General features: G+C 40.3%; 1 protein-coding gene across 1 annotated transcript; it reads left to right on the top strand.

The window, feature by feature from the left end:
* Positions 1–20,730: 20,730 nt before the first annotated feature.
* Positions 20,731–22,146, top strand: hrh1 (histamine receptor H1; the record flags this gene model as incomplete). The annotated part of the gene is made up of 2 exons (XM_080846102.1): positions 20,731–21,447; positions 21,859–22,146. 2 exons carry the CDS (start codon positions 20,731–20,733, stop codon positions 22,144–22,146), a joined length of 1,005 nt encoding a protein of 334 aa, XP_080702228.1.
* Between the last annotated feature and the right edge of the window lie 405 nt (positions 22,147–22,551).

Raw genomic sequence — 22,551 nt, 5'->3', positions numbered from 1 at the left:
ACACCAAAATATAAGATGGAGCAAGCTGTGACTATATCACTTTGTGATGGGATTACACATTTGAAATTTGAACCGCAGCAAAAAATACTAATCATGGCCATCCACATTTAGGCCAGATTCTTTCATAATAGGAGTAGGTTATTCCCGATCAACTAGGGTTAATGGGAGTAGGTTATTCCAGATCAGCTAGGGTTAATGGGAGTAGGTTATTCCAGATCAGCTAGGGTTAATGGGAGTAGGTTATTCACAGATCAGCTAGGGTTAATGGGAGTAAGTTATTCCAGATAAACTAGGGTTAACGGGAGTAGGTTATTCCAGATCAGCTAGGGTTAATAGAGTAGGTTATTCAGAGATCAGCTAGGGTTAATGGGAGTAAGTTATTCCAGATAAACTAGGGTTAATGGGAGTAGGTTATTCCAGATCAGCTAGGGTTAATAGAGTAGGTTATTCCAGATCAGCTAGGGTTAATGGGAGTAGGTTATTCCAGATCAGCTAGGGTTAATGGGAGTAGGTTATTCCAGATCAGCTAGGGTTAATGGAAGTAGGTTATTCCAGATCAGCTAGGGTTAATGGGAGTAGGTTATTGCATATCAGTGTACATACGTTATATTTAATTCCTGATAGGCCAAAGCATAATATGTCAGACAATTTTTTTTCAGTTAGCATGTTTGCAGCAGGTAAACTCTTATGCCACTAGTTCTACACTAACTATGGTGAAATCTGACAATGGCATGAAATGAAGATGCCATGTTGGCAAATGGTACTGCTACTGTTAATTTCCTCACACTAGCCACCTATATACTGGAGTTTGCATCTGATGCCATTGGAATAGTTTAAACTTTTTTCACAACTTCACTGTAGGCCAACCATGGACAGCAGGCATAGATAGGTCTACACAGGTGGTGTACAAAGGATCTGCTTTAGTATATCACAGAGTGTTTGAGAACTCTAATTTCACTAGTATCATTTTAAGAAAGTAAGCTACTTCTGTGGTCCTTGTAGGTAGTAAGAAGACTACTGAGCTGAGAAGAGTCAGACACCTTTATCAAAAATGTACTCCTGCTTATTCATGTTTATTCATGTATCCATGGCACAACAAACAATAACTCATTTTTCTCTGTAGTTTTTAAAGCATGTGCTTTGTCTTGTGCTAGTGTCTTTAAGTCAGTAGTTGCGGCTGTAACTGATCTTTATACCTAGCATACCAAGACAATCTACTTACAATGTACAACGTGAAGTTTAAATTAATTCCGGTGTCAACTCCTGAAAATATTCAGCATCATTTGAAAAAGAAAAAACTATACATTTAATGCTAGTACTGCAAATACAATATTTTAGATAAATATCCATTCAGAGAAGAAGGGTGCTCAGTAAACTATGTGACAACTGCATAGCAATGGAAATGGGGACGAGTCAAATAAGTATAAAGATTTTTCATTTTTTTGGAAACTATGATTGCACTTGCTTCATTATATCCAAAAAGCAAACAAGACCAAGGCATCATCTACTTATTAAAACTTGCAGACGAGTCAGTTAAACTGACAGACAGTAAATATAATTCAAATCTAATAGTACAATGGAATCTGTGTGTGCTGCATGAATGGTTTACATGCTACATGTAAGCTATAAGCAATAGCATTTATGCCTGAAAACTATGACCTTGTTGATAACATTAGACTTAAGTGCAAATGTCATTTATATGTACGCATGTTCTCAAAAGCACAATAAGAGTCTGGCTAGCGATTTCAACCATGTGCTTGTAGAACTATGGTTACAATCCTGCAAGAAAACCACATTTCCTTCGGATTTGCAGTTATCAATGTTTTATGTAATTCAATATTTTATGTAATTCATTGTTGGAGCCACATTATGATGTCCCTCAACTCTGCAGATCTTCAGTCAGTGAATGGGTGAAGACAGAAACTGCAAGTTGTATTTGGGTGTTAACTCATTAAAACATATTTTGTCTGGGTGTAAAACCTGCCTGACCCAGGAGACATAATAAGATTTTTAAATTATGTCTGTGTTTTTTTGGAATAATCAATAGCTATAAGAGGCTTTATAGCCAGCCATAACGCATAACTAAATCAACCATTACGCTTCTGTTGTCTGTGGGGCTGTTGAAAAAGCGAGCCAGTGGCTGTGGCTGAGGTGTTCACAGACTACTTGTTGAATTCAGGTTGTGAATTAACCTGAACTAGCATCAAAATATGTAAAATCTTGTCGAGGTGTATCTGTTGTTCATTTTGGTAGTGGCATGTGTGATGTCTGGCATCCCAGACCTAATCTCTCTACTCTAATGGTGGGTTACATCATCAGTGGGGAGAGATTGGGTCTGGGATGCCAGACATCACCATTGGGCCTCTGGAGATGGGCCTAATTCAACAAATCACTCACAAAGGAAGGTGCCTGCTTGGGAAACCCCAGTGAAATGCTCAGGAAGACAGCTTTGAGGTTGTTGTTGTATCCTGCTGCTCTGGGCTCCGTTCATCGTAAGGTCTTAAGTTAAGTCGATCAATTGTCCTATTAGCCAGTTTGAATTACAGAGATGATTGAGGACAGGATATACAGTATTGGGTCGTCCACGGCTGATCCGTGGTCTAACCATGGCGTTAATTTGAACCAGACTAAATGTATCAGGGCAAGTGCGAGTGCCCGTCCTACTTCAAAAGGGGGCAGGGTCGATCACCAAAACCATGATTTCTTTTAACGTGCAATGGCTACTAAAGCTACTTTTTTTCTCTGCTGGAGAGCAGGCGATGATCATGTGCGCATATGAAGAATACAAGACCATAACAAGACCATGGCAAAATCCTACACTCCCACTGCTGCGAGAGCAAGACAAGAAGCTGTGAATGGGGCTTTGTATGCGGGGATATCTACAGTATGTATGTATAATTTACAGCAAGTGTGATCTGGTACAGTGGGTAGCGTTGTCAGTTAGTAGTTGCACGGTTTCTAGTTCGATTCCCCTCACCTCCTTACTAAGTGTAGTTTTACATTTCCTTGTAAGTCGCTTTGAATAAAAGCATCTGTTAGATGACTAAATGTAAGTTTATTAATAAGAAATTCAATACATTCAAGCAGTGAAAAGAAATTGTGTGTATTTCACTCTTATCATGAGTCCATCTTAATCATTTTCTACAATAATGATATGCTATGTTGTACTAATAACACATCATAATTATGAGTGCTTTATTCTATTCTCTGCATCGCCGATACTACAAACATGTACTTCTCGCAAACAAGAGCAAGACAGACAATGTTCGAGTGTGATGTTTGCAATAAATAGCTTGAGAAGGTTTAAATTATTCCTTGTCGGCTGAATCGGTAGCGTTCATACAAGAACTCAACATGGTGGAATAACGTATCTTGGCGATCGCAAATAACTATTTACCTACGCTAATCTAACTATCTAATATCACTCCTTAGTCAATGGGATCTCTTTTTCCAGGGGTGTGGCAAGCTTATCCAGCTTCACTTAAATTAGCCTACGCTGGAGCAGGTTGGAGCTAATTGATGTGTTGCTATGGTAAATTATCCAAAGTTGCTTCCACGAACCGAAAGGAGAGACTTATATTATCTCATCCTGAAAATTATCTCTGTTAGTCTGGACATCACAAGTACGCGTTGGAATGCGTTGATCCGTTAAGGGCGACGGATCGTGACGTCATCCTTTGCCAAAGTGAACGGAGCCACAATTCAGTTTGGCAAAGGATGAAGACACACCATTCAAAGTGAATAGGGATCCGTCGCCCTTAACGGATCAACGCATTCCAACGCGTACGTGTGAGTCGAGCCTAACTCGCTAGACGAACAGAGCATGTTGTGTTGTGAAGGAGGGTCTTTACAGTGCCAAAAGTTAGCGCTTATTGGCTAGGCAGTACAGGATACAATGTGTTGATTGGCGCTTTAGAAAATCTGCCAAAAGAGCTCTTTAGAAAGGACGTAAAAAAGTGCCAAAAGTAAATTTGTAATTCGCAACTGAACTCCGTAATGCGTATTTGAAATCCGTATCCGTATCCGTAATTCGTAAGTGAAATCCGTAACTGAAATCCGTATCTGCAGATAGATTTTGAAAGTGAAGATAGTTTTTGAAAGTGTAGATACATTTCGTATTTGAAATCCGTATCTGTAAATAGATTTTGAAAGTGAAGATAGTTTTTGAAAGTGTAGATACATTTTGTATTTGAAATCTGTATTGAGATTTTGAAAGTGTAGATGGTTTCACAGATACAAAATCTATATTACAGATACAAAATCTATATTACAGATTACAAAATATCTATAGCATTGATCTGATTCCATATGTGTGTGTGTTCACGGCTCTACAGTGCGAGTATTTCACTTTCATTTGCGCCTTCAAATAGGTATGTGCGAACTTGTAAAATAATTTAGGAGCGCAGTGATGTATAAATAAAGCATTTGAAACGTATCCCACTCTTCAACAAAGAGGCATATTGAACTTATGTTTACAGTTCAACTTACAGTACAGTATACAGTTACATTGCGAATAGCAATCTACAGCATCAGTAACGGCCTAAGCAGTGCAGTGGTTTTCAGCCACTTTAACGATGTCGTTGCTTATAGACATGAGGATCTTCCTAAATCGGATCTTCCTAAATCGACAGTTTTTGAGGAACAGGTCCTGCTTTCAAGCTCCATCTCTGGTTCTTCCATATATGGTAGTCCGCCACTATCCTCCTGACCTTCATGTGCCACCAAACTACATGCCCTGACAGTATAACCTTCAAGAGGGGACTTTTTCAGTCTCTCCCACTGGTATGCCAGGCTAAGCAGCTCAGTTTGAAATGTGCTAGGTCTGTCATCAATCGTAAGCAGCAGTAGTGCTGTAGCGATGCGTCGATGATGTCGATGCGTCGATTTCAAAATTACGTCGACGCCTTGTTTTTACATCGACGCTTTGCCACATACACGTGGCTGACCCAAACAGAAACAAACAATGCGCAATTAGAATGGAGATAGAAACGCCAACCACCTCACAGCAGGATGCCCATTAAAGCCCTGCAAAAAGCCCCATTAAAAGAAAAAGTCCAAATACCTCGCCCTTAATCATCAAAGGTATGGGAATACATCAAATTCAGTCCCAAGCGTAATAGTGTCGTTATTTGCAGTCTTTACCAAATGGAGTTGGCATACCACACCAGCACAACAGTGATGTGGGAGCATCTGAAGCGGAGGCACCCTATTGTCTCTCGTGAAGGGGACAATAAGTAACGTTGGTTACATTAATTTAACGTTTGTTCAGTGTGTTGTGTAGCTTGAGCTCTGCGCACTTTTATGGTGCTAGCTAACTATCTTCTTAGCTCTCCGTGCAGTTTGTTCGTGCTTGGTTGCTAGTAGTTAACGTTAGCTAGCTACTAGCGGCTAGACAGCTGTGTCAGTTTAGTTAACGTTAGTTAGCATCTAACTTACGGCTGCAGAACACGGTAACCAAGCACGAACAAACGGCACAGAGAGCTAGGCTAACTCATGCTGCGGTCATTTGCGAGTCAAACACATAACATTAGACTAATGTTGGCCAGCTTATAGTATGTATCATGATTCACTACGTTAGATCGCCAATGTCAACTAATGGCGCCAAGCAATGTCCAGGCCAGGACTGCACATAAGATGGTGCGCAGTGCTCATGAATGAATTAATGTTTTTGTGAGCATTGAAAACATTTAAATTAATGAGCACCACATCCAAGTGTGATAGGGCTCATTTGAGTACCAAACATTTTTACTGTGGGGCAAGCGCTCCCGAAATTGACGTATGCTACCAATGCGGGGACAGTGCATTGTGGGACTTGCAGTATTTGTGGCTTGTCAACATACAAGCTCTGATAGATAAATAGATAGATATTTTGTTAATCCTGAGGGGAAATTAGGCAAACCAAATAACATGTCACCGTTGCTCATTCAAAGCAATGGAACTTTTTGCAACATTCTGAGGAGCTGGCGGGTCAGATTAAATGGCTTGTCGGGCCTGATCAGGCCCCTGGGCCTTGAGTTTGTCACATGTGCTCTAGATAAACATGAAATGCATTGTTGGACTTTTGCTGTGCAAAACGGTGCTCAATAAAGTATATTATTAAGATTTTTTTGGTTTTTATTTGAGACACATTATGGTTTTAATCGAGCAACAGAAAAATTATCGTTAGACTAATCGTCTAATTAGTTGTTAGATTAGTCGACTCATCGATAAAATAATCGCCAGATTAATCGTTTAGAAAATAATCGTTTACCCCCAGCCCTAGTAAGCAGACATTTGCAGATATCCTGGAGTGCTGAGTTAGGGAGCCAATTTATCTTTATTTCAAATTTAAGGGTCAAGAAATCTGAGGCAAGTTTTGCATTTGCTGAAAACCTTCTATCCATGCTACCTGCCACAGTGTCCAGAATAACATTATAAACATTCACCTCAAAGGCAGCATCAGATAAGGCTACTGGTTCATCATCTAAAATCTCCCCTGGCATTCTTTTCTTTCATCAAGTACTGTCATACACTGCTCTTTCTTACATTAAATAACTTGAATTCATATTGTTTACTCTGTTATCCTCTCAACCTGTCCCTGTAGTCATGGCCTCATTGCAAATTGCGGGCTCATGATTTTCAGCAAGAGTCATTTTACATACACATACACAGATCAAGTTTGAGATTTGTTATCAATATTTGCAAAGTCTATGGATCGCCATTTATTGGGTGATATAAAAAGGCTAATATTTTAATTCCGTTTAATATTTTGCTTGCGAATAGGTTGACGACGCTACAACGATATTAACCAACACTACAACGTTAGCCGAATAGTTACGTTGCTAATCATTAGGCCTATGTCTCTCTTTACCAGTTGCCACTTGTGTTTGTCCTCTTGAAAATAAATCGGTAAGCTTGGCACATTTGGCACCATCCTCCTCCAATGTCTTTCTTTTTTTCAACCTGGCTTTTTCAGCCCCTCCTGGCCTCTTCCTCCCATCCATCCTCCCTGACTCGCATTGTTGCGGTAGGGCTGGCCCAGCTATTCGGTATTTGAGAAAACTTTTTGGGAAAAGACGGGATATGGACCCAACCAACTCTATTTGGGAGGGGAGAACTTCCTCGCATGGAACAACCCATGCAGAGGCTGCGGTGTCAGAATGTGGAACGTGTGTAGCCTACTTTAAGAGAAGATGGACTAACGTGAAATGTCAAAAAATGAAATTCTCGACCTGCCCAGAAGTGAAGCAGCCCACCGGGAACTCTCCCGATTGTCCTTATTACCCACCCCGGGCCTGCTCTTTGATTTCGCCGTCATGCTATCACTTGGTATAAGAAGCTTGCAAAAAACCAACTGCTGGCAAGTGGCAACCTGTTTGAATGGTTTTCGACGGGACAGACAGCAGCACCATCTCATTTTATTACATTTCCGTTATATTAACACTAGAGCTGTGAAAAATAACGCGTTAACGCATTATGATTAATTTACAGGATTAATGCGTATTTTTTTATTATCTCATTTAACGCATGTGCCGAATGAGCTTCCAATAAACCCACAATTGACAGTTCGCGAAACTCCTCCCTAGAGCGGCCCTCGTCCAATCCTACCTGAGCAACCTCTATAAGAGAAGAGGGTCAGACAATCTTGAGGTTTGATGAGCATGGTGAAATGGTGTTCATACGGGACCTGTAGATCTGACACAAGGTACCCTGAGATTTTAAAGCGACACGTCGTTTTTTTCCGCATTTCTAAAGCCCAAAACAAAGGAGGAAAGGAGCCGGCTGTGGATTTAACAGTGTGGGAGACCCCGCTCCCAACTCAATGCAGGGAAGTGCACAGGAATGTGCTTAGGTTGCTTGGGCAACTGCCCGTTTGCCCCTTCTCGAGTAAAAGTGCCCCTTTGAGGGGGAAATAAAAATCATAATATTTTTTTTTTTCCTCGGAGGGGAACTTTTACTCGAGGAGGGCAAACATGCAGTTGCCCAAGAATTTCATATAGACCTAGTTTTAAAAAAATCGCCACTCGAAACATGTCATAAAGTAGCCTTCTTCACTTCCAATAGATAAGCCTATGGGCAACGAGAGTGAAAGTCAGTAGGGGGAGGGGGGCATGCGCCCTCCGATGTGTACTCTGGTACTGCACACGACCGGCACCTGAGCCTGCATTTTCGCCCTTAACGGTCAGGGTTGTTTTCTTACTAGGTCGCTGAAAAAACTGCTTTAACGTTGTCAGAAAAGGTGAGTTGTAAGTTGTGGAAATGTATAACAAACGAACAATCATCATCATGTTTTATGAAATGAATTAAAACCATCATAAATCGAGGCTCAGTTTGCCACGTTGAGCCTAAATCAGGGCTCTCAAGTTTTGAAGCCAGTCAAGAGTAGGGATGGGTATCGTTTGGGTTTTTTCCGATACCGGTACATAACCGATACTTTTAAAACGATACCGGTGCCTAAACGGTGCCAGAACCGATACTTTTTTTTTTTTTTTAATTAAAGACATTAGGCTTATTTATTGCCAAGGCAAATAGTTTTCTTTAAATTTAACAATATATTAACTGTTTGAGGTATACTATAAATAAAAATAAATACAAAACACTTGGCTTCAAACCTTTTAACTTCAAACTATGAACAATATATTAACTTATAACAACTGTTTACAGTATACTTAAATAAATATAAATAAATACATAACAAACTCTGTACACACAATTCACACTTCAGTAATACTTTTGCAGAAATATGAGCATGTTTGCCTTCAGAGTAAAACAAATATTAATTAGTTTGCATTTATTTAAACCCACTGGTTTCGTGAATGTGTACTGCCCATTTAAAAGTTTAGCTTCAGGGCCTCTTGTTGCAAATGCTGCACGTCGCGTTGTTTGAATCTTTTTGTGCGAAATACAGCCACACTTTTGATCGTTTACCTTTCGACATTTTCTCCGTTATATTGATGGCTAGCTCTGTTTGTGCTTGCTCTGTGCAAGGCTGCCTGCTCTTCGCTGTCAGACTGTTGCAATGTTATTGTAGCGTCCAAGTTAGTGCTCTCTTAAGAACTCACATTGAGAAGGAATATCTTTGGATGAGACGGTAGCTCTCCGTTTAATAAAGCGTATCTAACTTCTGCTTAGAACAACCACACTTATCTTGAAACCGAAACCACACGCAAGTCAACCCATTACCATGGCAACTCCTCAACACAAATCTCGTTTCCACTAGTCCCATACGGTATGCAGCGTGAGCGACACAGGCGAGAGTCTATATTGGGAGATGGAGCAGTTTTATATGTGCCCCACGAAATCTGTTATCAACACAAAAAAGTATACAGATCGTACTCAGAAAGATCTACGCCACTAACGTTACTTCTCGTTAGCTATCGCTAGTTTTGTTAATTTATAAAAAATTTAATTAAAAAAAAAAAAAAAAAAAAGAAAAAATTATCTGCTCAGGCACCGAAAGGAAGCACCGAAATCTGCGTTGCATTTCGGTCCGGGTAGGTATCGGTTGTATGGAACCGGTGCCGTATTGGTACCGGTTCTCGGTACCCAACCCTAGTCAAGAGTGACATATGCCCGACCCGCCCCCATTCCACTCGCCCCGCCCTCGCCGTATGTCCACAGACCAGCGACCCCCCCCCACCAGTAACAATAAAAGTACATTACTGAGCAGTATTTTGTCCATGTCATGAATGTCAGTCATGAATGGCCCCTTACTGCCTATGTGCCTTGTCACATCCCGCACACCTTGATGGGCACAGGTGTTCTCTTGGCTGCAGATAGAGCACCAGTATACTAATTTGTTTTTTACCTGACATCATTGAAAGACAGATGGAATGATTAATACATCCATGGCCATGATATGTATAACAAGCAACCACATTTACAAAAAAGAATAGGCCTATTCGAATTTATTATAGCCTATTAACAAAGTTAGGAGTCAAAGCTAGTGAAAAGGCTGGCTGTAGCCTAAAACGCTACAAAAACGTATGCTAATTATCTGGGGAAAATTCTCCAACTGCAGTCTAGTTGTCATTGCTTGTATCAAACCATTGTGAATTTGTCGTAACATTAAAACAGGAGACGACTAACTCCTTGTAGAAGACTGATTCTCAGAGCTCCAGTGGTCTCCTCAGTTGAACGAAACTTTCAGAAGATCAGTCGCGCGCAATGCCAGGATGCTTTATTTTCATTGGTTGCTGGATTAAATCTTACCCAGATACAAAAGATACTTTTTTCCGATTGACTATTGTGTAGCCCATTTGATTTTTTGGATTGGCTGATAAGTGGCAACTCACGTCAGAACTCCAGGGGACATGGTGAGGGCAGCGCGGCCAGGTCATGTGTGCGCGCTGCGGCACATTAAATAGCCTAGAGGTTTTTTTCAGCGTGAGAAATACGATGTGTGGCGGGAGTGCGTGATTAAAGACCGAAATGAGTGACTGTCACGCTCAATGCGTGATACTTGAGAGCCCTGCTAAATAATCAGATGGCTAGTTTGCCTACCAGACAACCAGCCTGTTATCACATGCTAATGTTTTGGTAGGAACACTAAGCTACATGTCTGCTAATGGTCAGTTTATAACATTTCGTTTTAACAATAAGAATAAATGATGGAAATTATGCATAACATAAATGATTTCATTCAAAATGGTTACATTTCGAAATCCTATCACTATTTTGGGTGTTGTTCTTCTTTGCTTTCATTAGTAGGCAGGCTAATCTCTTGTTTGTATCCAAGTCTATAGCATAGACATTAACAAAGTTCTTAGTTAGGGGATTGATAGCTGTATTGTAGTGTTTTATTTATTGATATTAACAAAGTTCCTGTTGTTGTCAGTTCTCCATACAGTCCATGTGATTTTTTTCAATTTTTTTTTTGGGGGGGGTGTCCCCTTTTTTCAGGCCAGAGCAACTGCCCCTCAAAATTCCTGTGTTCCTGTCCTATCAAAGATCAACAAACACACATGTCTGCTCCAAAGTAAATAAAGCTTCTTGCAGCTAACTATGCTATCTAGCTAACTATCTAGTTGAGAGAACACCCCCCAACAGTTATGGTTCATGTCAACTACTATTATAACGACTACAAGTACATAACTAGTTTCTCCAACAAATGTGTATAAAAATTGTAATAAAATGTTAATGTTACTGTCAACATGTTAATGTTACCGTCTGTAAGGTTGCACACTTAGCTAGCGATAGCAAACGCCATGAAGTTGCAAGGAGGCCATTATGAACTTTTTTTAATTTTAATCTTTGTAGCATTTTGTGAACGGGCAACCTGCTTCGGGTATCCCAAGGTATGTGTGGTGTAGTGAAGCTTCAGAATAACGACAAGCAGGATGATATTAACACTCTTTACTGAGAACTGTTAGCAGCATGAAAGTACGTGACTAGTAGCATTGAGGTACACTCTTCTTCTGCTCTATGTACGTGAATTAGCTAGGATTGATTGCGGAACAGTGCCTCCTAGTGGTAGTACAATATAGAACAGTATTACAGAACACAACAGTATGCATAAGGCACAACCTGAGAGCAATAACTGGTGATTTGATAAGCCATATCATTACATAAGGATCATCATTTTAGATGTATTAATGTCCAATATGGAATAGCAAAGATTATTGCTTTGCAGCATAAGCGAACCACAAATCATTAGACGGTACAGGTTAACCAGCCACGCAATACTTCAATTACTGAACCAGATCAGAGACGACATCGAACCCTCCAACCGGAGATCACATTCCATTTAATCAGTTGGTAAACTCTTGTCTGGGAATTCCCTGCCCCTTCACTGCATTGCATTTGCTCAGTTAGTCTGGCCAACTACTCATCAGCGACCCACTTCACTCACGTAATTGGACACGCCTTTAACCAATCAGACCAACGATACTATACAACGATACAACGATCGGTAATAAAGCAAACACATATTTTTTCTGTATGAATTGTTCCAGGGCAAGTTTCTGTTCTGTTTTCAAAGAAAACTTGCCTTATCGAAGTTTTGCGGTGCTTCGGCGGCCACCATGTCCAATGTTTAAAAACTCTCCGTGCAGTAGATTTTGTAAAGTAGCCGTGGTAAGTTTAAATCCGCCAATGGCGCGCCAGGTAGCCAAAAGCCAGTTTGTGATTGGCTCCAAGGATTCTGGAAATCTTGAAATGAACGGGTATCCAAAGTTGGCCAGACCCACTGCAGAGGCAAAATCAATTTGGCCGAAAGAAGTGGGGCGGGACTTCCCAGACTAGGTAAACTCTGGACAACATTGCAAATATTGGCATCGGATCATTTCAAACAGTTATAGCATCAGCAGTTGGTATATCTCAGCCTTCACTCAGCCAAATATTCACCCAGGTACTCGACGCATTGCTACGGCGTACTGGTCAATATACATTTCCCCACTACGATAGCTGAAATTAAACTTTCCGAACGTAATTGGAGCCATTCATCATCGCACACACATGCAAACAGTCCCACCTTCAATCCACGAACACGTTTAACGAAACAGAAAGCACACATATTCAATGAATGTCCAGGTCATATGTGATGCCAACATGACCATTACTTACGTGGTAGTGGTCTGTCCATGACAGTTTTATCTTCCGGAATAGTGCCATCTATCCATGATTGAGCAACGGTGATTTTGGAGAGGCCTGGCTACTTGGTAAATGTATTTGTTTCACTGGGGATATATTGTAGTGAACCCATGTCCCTTGTAAAACGTACTAATCTCGCCATGTACACATCTTTATTGTTATAATAGACAGTTTATGCATTAATGCCACCAATAGCATATTATTAATAATCGTGTTCTTTTAAACATCTCGCTGTAGGTGATGGCGGGCAAAACAACAATATAACCCATTGAATCATGTTCAGTGATTGAGCGAAGGTGAACCAGTATATCTATATCCTGCGTTAATGTGCGCCTGGCAAAGGCGCTGATTAAGCTGCGGTCGCAAATCAATGTTAGTAAATCAGGCCCTTTACAGCAGTGGTCCCCAACCACCGGGCCGCGGCCCGGTACCGGTCCGTGGCCCGGTACCGGTCCGTGAGGCAATTGTTACCGGGCCGCTCAGAAAGAATAAATAATTTATATAATTTCCGCTTTATTAATTATTAGAGTCTGAAAGGTGTTTTACTTGAAAAACTACCGGATTTTCCCGGACGTAACATTCGCCTGTGCCTGTTGTCACGTCAAGACGCTTGTCTCGTTCACGTGATATGTCACTCAAAAAATAAGCCCGCAAACTAGTGAAAATTAGTAAAAAACAAACGTCTTTGGAGAGCTTCTTTGTAAATATGAAAAGGCCAACTCCAAGAAAGAAAGCTTCTTTTAACAGACAATACCAGGAGTCACACTTAAAATACAGGTTTATCGCAACAGGTGATTCTCAAGCACCAAGTCCGCTCTGTATAATATGTGGCGACAAGCTAGCAAACTAGCCAATGAAGCCTTCAAAACTGCTTCGGCACATGGAGACCAAGCACTGATTCATCGTTATGGTGAGCTGTATTTTTCATGCACTTAACATTCCATTTCATGCAGGTGGTGTTATTTTATTTTTGCTATATTTATCTGCCACACCTTGAAGCCGGTCCGTGAAAAATATTGCCTGCATTAAACCGGTCCGTGGTGCAAAAAAGGGTGGGGACCCCTGCTTTACAGGGCGGAGTAAGCACACAGCGCCCAGCGCGGATGTGGTTTGATAAATACCACGGAAAATGCGCAAAAACACTGTGTGTTAATGTGCGATCGCAGATTAAGCAGCGGTCGCATGTTAGTAAATCAGGCCCTAAATGTATATATCCGTCTTTTGCCATACATCTTTTTTCTCACAAAAATATACAGAGAAAAATATGTGATTAATCATGATTAATCCACAGAAACCTGTGAATAATTTGATTAAAGATGTTAATCGTTTCACAGCCCTAATTAACACATAATATCAATTGGTTACTGGTGTGGTGTATCCTGTTTATGTCTGATACTTTATTAACATGTATGTATTACGTTAACTTATAACACAAGGCAGCAATATTGTGAAGCAGAGCCAGAAATGGCTTTGCTAGCTCCCATACTGTAGCTCACACCAGAAAGGAATTTGGTAACTGTCAATGATAACTGTAATGTTAGTGAATGAATGCTGCCCCCTACAGGCTAGAGAGTTCATGAGTTGTATGATGTACTGAACACTAGTGATGGAAATTTCGGATCATTTTACCGACTCGAATCTTTGAATCTCTTTCAGTAATAAGAACGAATCTTTTTTCGAGTCATTCGTTCATTTCAACGGGGGAGGGGGGGGGTGTTGCTCAACATTTTATAGGCAATTCCCTGGCGTAAATACGTCCACTACAAACACGTATCATATTATAAGGTTATAGGTTAGTGCATGTAAACTAGCAGATACTAATTTAAAAGAAATTCCTGCATTCAAATATTGTATCATGAAAGTTTGGATGAAATGGTCATTTATTATCACATTAGCATTTCATTATCACGGCAAACAATTACGCTGCACTGAACTGTAAGTAAAGTATAAAATGTTAAAATAACGAGACCTGTAATTATTTCTTGTGAACGAATATCATTCACGTCTTACTAAACCTAGTCACGCGAAAGTGAACAAGGTTAATAAGTCCCTTCTGTTTCCTCTTCTGAGCATATGCAGGTTACGTGAAAAATGATCCATAGACCCGTATCCGCAGACCCAGTCAAAATGAATGAAACATTTCGGTTTTCTCTAGCTTCCCATGCTTATGCAGATCACGTGAAAAATATTCCAAAGACTTGCATCCGGCAGATGAACTAATCGTTCACCTTCCAACTGTGTCTTTGGATCAACATTTCATTCATCTGCCGGAAACGGGTCTTTGGATCTATGATTCGTTCTTCTGATGGATACGGGTCTTTGGATCAATGATTCGTTCTTTTGCCAACCGTGTCTTTGGATCTATGATTCGTTCTTCTGCCAACCGTGTCTTTGGATCTATGATTCGTTCATCTGCCGGATACGGGTCTTTGGATCCTTTTCCACGTGACCTGCATAGGCTCAATACTGGTAGAGGAAACAGAAATGATTCATTCTTTTTCCGACTGGGTCTTCGGATACGGGTCTTTGGATAATTTTTCACGTGACCTGCATTCAATGAATAATTTCTGTTTCCTTGGCTTAGCCTATGCAACAGTCCCGATGCGCGGTCATGAGAAAAAGATCAAATCTTTTTTTGAGAGGACTCGTTACTCTCGAGTCCTTGTAAGGATTCGCTCAAAATGAACGAATCGTTCACAAACGACACATCACTACTGAACATGTTACAGTAAAGCTCCAGTCATACCAACCCGGTGTTGTCTCGTCCTACTTTAGGATACTGCGAGAGAATGTACTTTGTGGTCCAAATCCCCTCCTCGATTAACTGTGATTCTTTTTGCGTCCTGAAAAACTGTTTTGCAACTTCATACTCATCATCAAAATCATCATCAAGATTATAGGCGATTGTGACCCGCAAATGCCCCCCCATAGCGCTGACTCTGAGGACAGGCCACGCATAACATTAATCTAGAAAAAAAAATATGTGATTGGTTTAAATATCCTTGTCTATTTGGGCAATTGTTATTATCATTGGCACCACTTTCAACTGTCAAAACTATCAGTCTAGCTAAATCTGTTGGTTATCAGATTGCACAGCAATTCATATGGAGGATATGTGGTTGATTTAACTCCAGGCCAGGTAGGCATAGTAGTTGTATTGTGCTATCACATCATTTGAATTTTCAAATCTAGACTTTCTCTTATATTTGAATGATAATTCTGTTAATGAAGTATTGCCTTAAAATGATTATTTACATTTAATTAATTGGAATTCAGCTGTAGGCATATACTAAGAGATCTGTTTATAAGAGGCTAATTACTTCCACAATTTAAGTACTGCAAGCTTGACTATTGTGCAGTTGTAGACACAACACAGGGGGTCCCTGGGCCTGAGAAGGTTCAATGTGGCTATAATATGGACTTTTAAATGTGACTAAAACTACACTAAAATGTAATGAGTTTTCGTTACGCATATGCATTTTTGTCTAAAGACTAAATCTAAAATAGCTGCGCAAATTAACACAGATGGAGGACCCCTTAATCTGCAATACATTGTTTCTATCTCTAATCAGATGTACCTACTAGTGTTATGACCCTGGCGGGTTCGGCGAAGTAACTTCGGCGGGTTCGGTTTCGGCGAAGCAACTTCTGATAAATTACCATAGTAACATATCACTTAGCACTAACCTGCTCCAGGGCAGGCTAACCAAAGTTTAGCTGGCTAAACTTACCACACCCACACCAAAAGGAGGGATCCCATGATTGACAGGGAGTCATATTATAGTTTGATTAGCGTAGGAAGAGTTCTTTGCGATCGCCAAGATCCATTTTTCCATCATGATGAGTTCTTGTATGAGCGCTACCGATCCACCCGACAAGGAATAATTCATTTAAAAGACCTTCTCGAGTAATGTATTGCAAAGCCAGTCGAACATTGAATGTCTTCACTTTTTTGCGAGTGGCAGCCTTCATTTTTGTAATGTCGGCGATGCGGACAACAAAGCACTCATAATTATATGACAGTAGTAGGCTACTAATAGGCTACCACTGTCATATAATTATGAGTGCTTTGTTCTCGCATCGCCGACATTGCAAAAATGAAGGCAACGACTCGCAAGAAAGTGAAGACATTCAATGTTCTACGGTGGTGGGCTATGCAATAAATGACTCGAGAAGGTCTTCTAAATTAATTATTCCTTGTCGGGTGGATCGGTAGCGCTCATACAAGAACTCATCATGATGGAAAAATGGATCTTCTTGGCGATCGCAAAGAACTTTTCCTACGCTAATCAAACTACAATATGACTCCTTGTCAATGGGATCCCTCCTTTTGGCGTGGGTGTGGCAAGTTTAGCCAGCTAAACTTGGGTTAGCCTGCCCTGGAGCAGGTTAGGGCTAAGCGATTAATTACCATGGTGATTGATAAAAAGTTGCTTCCGCGAACTCGCTAAAGCGGTGTTGTCTTTTTTTAGCCTGGAATTTAGCTCGCTAAACCGCTTAGCGAGCGTCGCCGAACAGTACCCTGGTCCTCCTGGCATTTTGGCTCTTTGGTTGATCGTTGGTTGTAGGTCATAGGAATTTGGGTTCGTGTTTGGTTCTTTGTGGTCATGTTGTCATGAAGTTGGATCTCTGTCTTTTCATTTGTTAACCCCTAAACTGACTTTGCACGACACTTTGGTTTACTCTTCACAACACTGAATTGCACCACACTTTTGCATTCCTTATACTTTGAAGTAACCTTATCCTTTTAATACATTATATATTCTTATAAAACCAGCGTGGCCTCACCTTTATGTTTTGTGCATTGAGCCTGTACGTTACAGGCTAATAAGAGACTAACTTTTTATGCTAACGAACAACAATAACTAGAACTAATTTGACAGACTTTAACCAACGGACTTCTGGTAATGATACACTTGCTCTCTAGCTAGCTACAGTAAAAGTGTTGCTTACTTTAGATACTAGACCTACAGTCTAACTCTTACTGCATTTAGAGTCTAACATGCTATATCTTACAATAAACTTGAAGTAAAGCTGGCTATATAAAATACTACTAATAACAATTGAGTAGAGGTCCACTAAAGTGTTGAAATATGAACAAATTAAGTTATTTGATCAATTTACCAGCTAATTTGCTTGGGAAACACTGAACATGAATGGGGTTGAACATTGGAAAATTCAATGTTAAGAACTATAGGTGGCAAATGGCATGCTTTACTTCCGCAAAAATGTCTTTGGGTGCTCCTATTTTTTATTATTTTTTTGGAGCACATGTACTCCTTGGGAAAAACCTTAGCGTAGAGCCCTGTGTGTGTGTGCTTGTCTCTGTGTTGTTGAGGGCTGAGGGATGGGTAGACTTTGTCTATCAATGACCTAAAATCACATTGCTTTCAAAACGTCCAATAGCTAGGCTTAACTGCCTTGGGCAACATGTAAATTGTGACTGCTTATAACATTAGAAATTCATCTTTCTTTTCAGACATATAGATATTAATTACAGTTATTTGTTATTAAGGGGTGTGATGAGAAATCACAAGGGCATTAAAGTAAACTTCTACACTCTTAATTCTTACAAAAAAGAGCTTGTCTGAAAATGCCTTGATCTCACTGTGTTATATTTTGCTATATAGGCCAATTCAAAATGTTACCATGGAACACTGTTACCTATGCTACTCTACTGATCTTCTAGTGTGAAGCACACCAGTCTGAACTGTAATAGTCTTTTTCCCCCAGCATAAACATGAGGACACAAACATTTTCCATGAGGGAGCCTGTGTTGTGCCAAACAGATGACTGACAAATTAGCAAGTAATAATGCAGAAAAAAAAAATCAAAACCAACTCAAGTATGTGAGGGGCAACAGGCCAGCTGTCCTTGGGAAGAGACTGAACATGCACTTTGTATGGTAATGGGGACTATGATGAATCTCATTCATTCGGACTGGTGGGGTTCATTCTGGATCATAATTTGAAACCGTTTGTATAATGTCTACTCTAAGCATATACAAAGTACATACAGACATTATTAAATAAACCCTGCAACGCTGTCAGCCTTTTTTTTTTTAACTTGCCAGAGAATCTTCGTAAGGAACAGTTCTTCAGTGGGTGTGGACAAGCGGCACTGGGAAGCTCAAGAATTCAACAGACTTACCTTTCAGCTGTGACCACCAGCCCTTTCCCTATCTCTCTCGGGTTAGAGATTTGCAGACGACCGCATCCTCTGTTTCGCAGAAACTGATTTTACGGTAAGTTTGGGTGTCTCTTCATCTTGGCCAGTTTGATAAGAATCATAGAACATTCAAAAGTAAAGTCGGAAGTTAACATAACAGACTCGTCTAAGAACGTGCACTAGACAGGTTGAGGTTATTGAGGCTGTATGTTCAAAATCCTGGAAATAAAAAGTCGGTGTAGGCAAAATGTCGCATTAACCGAAATCAGGACGCTTTCTTTAAGCCCTGTTCTAATATAATACTGGGATTTTTTTTTTCTAGAAAACGTTTGTAATGTAGTTCAAAGGACGGCTGTAAACATTTTGAATACACTGTCGGCAATCCGACAGGTGGCTTGGAGAGTAAGCTGTCCACTTTTAGTCACAGAAGTAGTGTAGTTTACACTATAAGAAATAACAGATAAAGAAAATAACATATACATGCACCAAAAACATACGCATTCATTTTGAGGAGGTAGAAGCTTACCAAAAACTTGTTGACATTGGAATCGATAAGGCGATGTAGGCTACATTTATAACCGGATCTCTTGAGGTAGCTGCCATGTGTAAGATACAGCAGCAGACCAATAAAATTAACAAAGGTTGAGGATATTTTTGGAATACACTACACACGAATTGTCTTTCAAGCACTAAGTAACTATTTAAAAACAGAAATATGTAACTGATATGATGAAATTACTTCAGAAATCCAGGTTATATCGTTAGCAGGGAATCCAGGTGTCATGTAGTCAGGCATAGTGAAACCAATTATATTACTCCTCATGTTATGTCATAGCCTACGGTATATCAAAATGTCAAGTCATAGTTTTCCCCAAAATAAATATAAATAAAGGATCAAATGTTCCACCTATGTTGATTTGAAAACAAGAGATGCATTAGTGACCCAGTCACCTCTCAATGAACTATGCCTTAACTGCAGTAGGCCTATAGCGTAAAAAATGCAGACTTTGATCAGACTCCCTGTCTTTTACGACACAGCAATCTGGTCACCAGCAAGAACACTGGCAGCAGAAAGAAATGAAATGCCTAATGCTGTCTCATGTAGAGTGAAAGGTGATGAATCCAGGCCAAATCAAATCAAAATTAATCATTTTAATAGGACCCACAATTATTTTGATAGGATGTACGCAGTTAATTAAATGAAAGGTATCCCAGAGCCCTCCCTTTAAGGAGTCTGTACTCAGAATAATCTGAATCTATGTAGGCCTATTGAAAGTCAGTTATTTCAACGATTTCTTCAGCAATTTCAATCTATTTTGTGTAGTAGACAGTTGCCAGGATACTGTGACTGTGGACGTCTGTAACACTACTTTATCCATTTATATACTTTTATGTATCAAGGATCCATTTCTTGGTGTAAATATTTTCATAGCAACAGACAAGATTTATTTCTTATTCATGGATGGCTCAGCATTGTTTGGTAAACATGCTTCCTCAAGCACATACCATTTTTGTCTGTGCTTCCAAACTACAAAAAAGAAATATGTATTTTAGCCTTAGTCTTTCACTCTGAAAATTACTTCATAATATGCTGCCATGTTTAGGGTTTTTAAACTTTTAAACCTAAATGTCTAGTAAGGGCATATGATTACTATTGTGTAGATCCGCTTCAGTGTGTGCATTTTTATGTACTGGAAAAATGAAAGACAATTAAACCATGTGTTGGACACTCTCTCTGGACACTTGCAATTGTACTGTATGTTACTTATGAGTTTATATTTTTACAGCTATTATGTGACATCAACTTGGATAACCCCCATGGAGCCGGTACCTGTGTCGGTCACAGTAGACTGCAAACATAATGACACGTGGCCAGAACTCTCTGTAACAGACTGCGCTGTTCAAACTAATGCTTCAGTGTTTCTCCAACACCAGCTATACAGTGGATTTCTGGGTGTATTCTTGGGAAGTGTGTCCCTGCTGACTGTGTTCATGAATATTTTGGTTCTCTATGCTGTGAGGAAGGAGCGAATGTTGCATACTGTAGGCAATCTGTATATTGTCAGCCTGTCTGTGGCAGATCTTATTGTTGGTGCCACGGTGATGCCCCTGAACCTGGCCTACCTGCTGGAAGATGAGTGGAAACTGGGCCGTGCTGTGTGCCAGTTTTGGCTGGTCATGGACTATGTGGCCAGCACAGCCTCCATCTTCAGTCTGTTTATCCTCTGCCTGGACCGTTACCGCTCAGTGAGGCATCCACTTCGTTACCTCAAGTACCGAACAAGGTGCAGAGCAACCCTCCTGATCTGTGGGGCATGGCTTTTATCCCTGATGTGGGTCGTACCTATTCTTGGGTGGAGATCATTTGCTCATGTCGATCGAAAACCTGAAACTGAGAATAAGTGTGACACAGATTTTCGTTTTGTTACATGGTTCAAGATTCTGACGGCCATCTTGAATTTCTACGTCCCCTCTGTGCTGATGCTGTGGTTCTACTCCAGGATATTTTGTGCTGTACGAGAACACTATCGTCAGTGGGAGAGTGTTTTCAGTCAACTGGATTCTTCCAAAAAGAACAGAGTTGGACACAAAGGAGTTCATGAAGTCTCTCATAGGGGCAGCCTGGATCTGTCTGCTCATGTGCACACTGAGGGTTTGATGGACCAGTACAGTCTAGAGCAGCAGGGGGAAATCAAAGAGCCACACACTGTGAGAACGTTGAAGAAGTCCTTCCAAAAAAAAGGTTCATTTTTCAAGGTCTCTGTTAAAAACAGGAACAAAACTGAGAAAGACATTGAGGACAGTTTTTGCTCAATTGAAGATGAATATTTTGAGAGTGAGACCCCTTCAAGGGTGTCAGTGCTGCCAATGAATTGTCTGCAGTCAGCTGAGGATGGTGATGTTGACCCAAAAATGATTGTGTCAGTTAACAATTGCAATGATATGGTAGCAAACTCTGTGACAGATGCTCATGAGCTAGCATCTAGCTCTGATGTACACCAATTAGCTCTTGCAATGGGATGTAACAATCACTCCCAACCATTTAGGGAGTCATGGTCAGAAGATACATGCCAAAAACTGGACACATCAAAAGCAGTCGCTCTTAAACATAACTGGCAGAAGTTCCGTGATCAGTCCAAGCAGTGTGTCCAGAACCTGCGCCTTCACAAGGAGCGTAAAGCAGCACAGCAACTGGGCTTTATCATCACTGGGTTCATGGTTTGTTGGATACCATATTTCATAACCTATATGGTGATGGCTTTTTGCTCAACCTGTGTCAATCATGACCTACACATGTTCGCTATTTGGCTTGGATATATCAACTCAACACTGAACCCCTTCATATATCCCATGTGTAATGCAAATTTCAAAAGGGTGTTCAAAAGAATATTTCACATTGCCACTTAAAATTGTGCCTTTTATTGTTTTGGTGGAACTGTTAAAGATCCATGCACATGCAGAAGAGCATGGTAAAATCAGTGTAACTTTATGTAACCTAAATTATGGGGAAAAAATTATGTAAATTTGCCACGCCACAAAGCATTCTAAATGAAACATAACTACATTGTTTGTCTTACAGTTAGGCACTGCTAGGGAAGTGAATAGCCTACTTCTCCAAAACAGTTCTTCTATTATTATGAGTAGTTATGTCAGTTGTCTGTATTCACCACCATATTCGGTTATGTAAAATCTGTATTCGAATGAAGCAAAAGATTATAAAATCTACCTTTCCTTAAGCTGGTAATGCTGGGTGGCGAGTAAAGATGGGTGGTATGTAAAGATGGGTGGGACGTATTTGGCTCTCTCTGTTTA

Source organism: Sprattus sprattus (genome assembly GCF_963457725.1).
Source record: "Sprattus sprattus genome assembly, chromosome: 10".
Classification (NCBI taxonomy): Eukaryota; Metazoa; Chordata; class Actinopteri; order Clupeiformes; family Clupeidae; genus Sprattus; species Sprattus sprattus.
The sequence above is the reverse complement of the archived record's forward strand: the minus strand, read 5'-3'. Positions and strand labels throughout refer to the sequence as shown.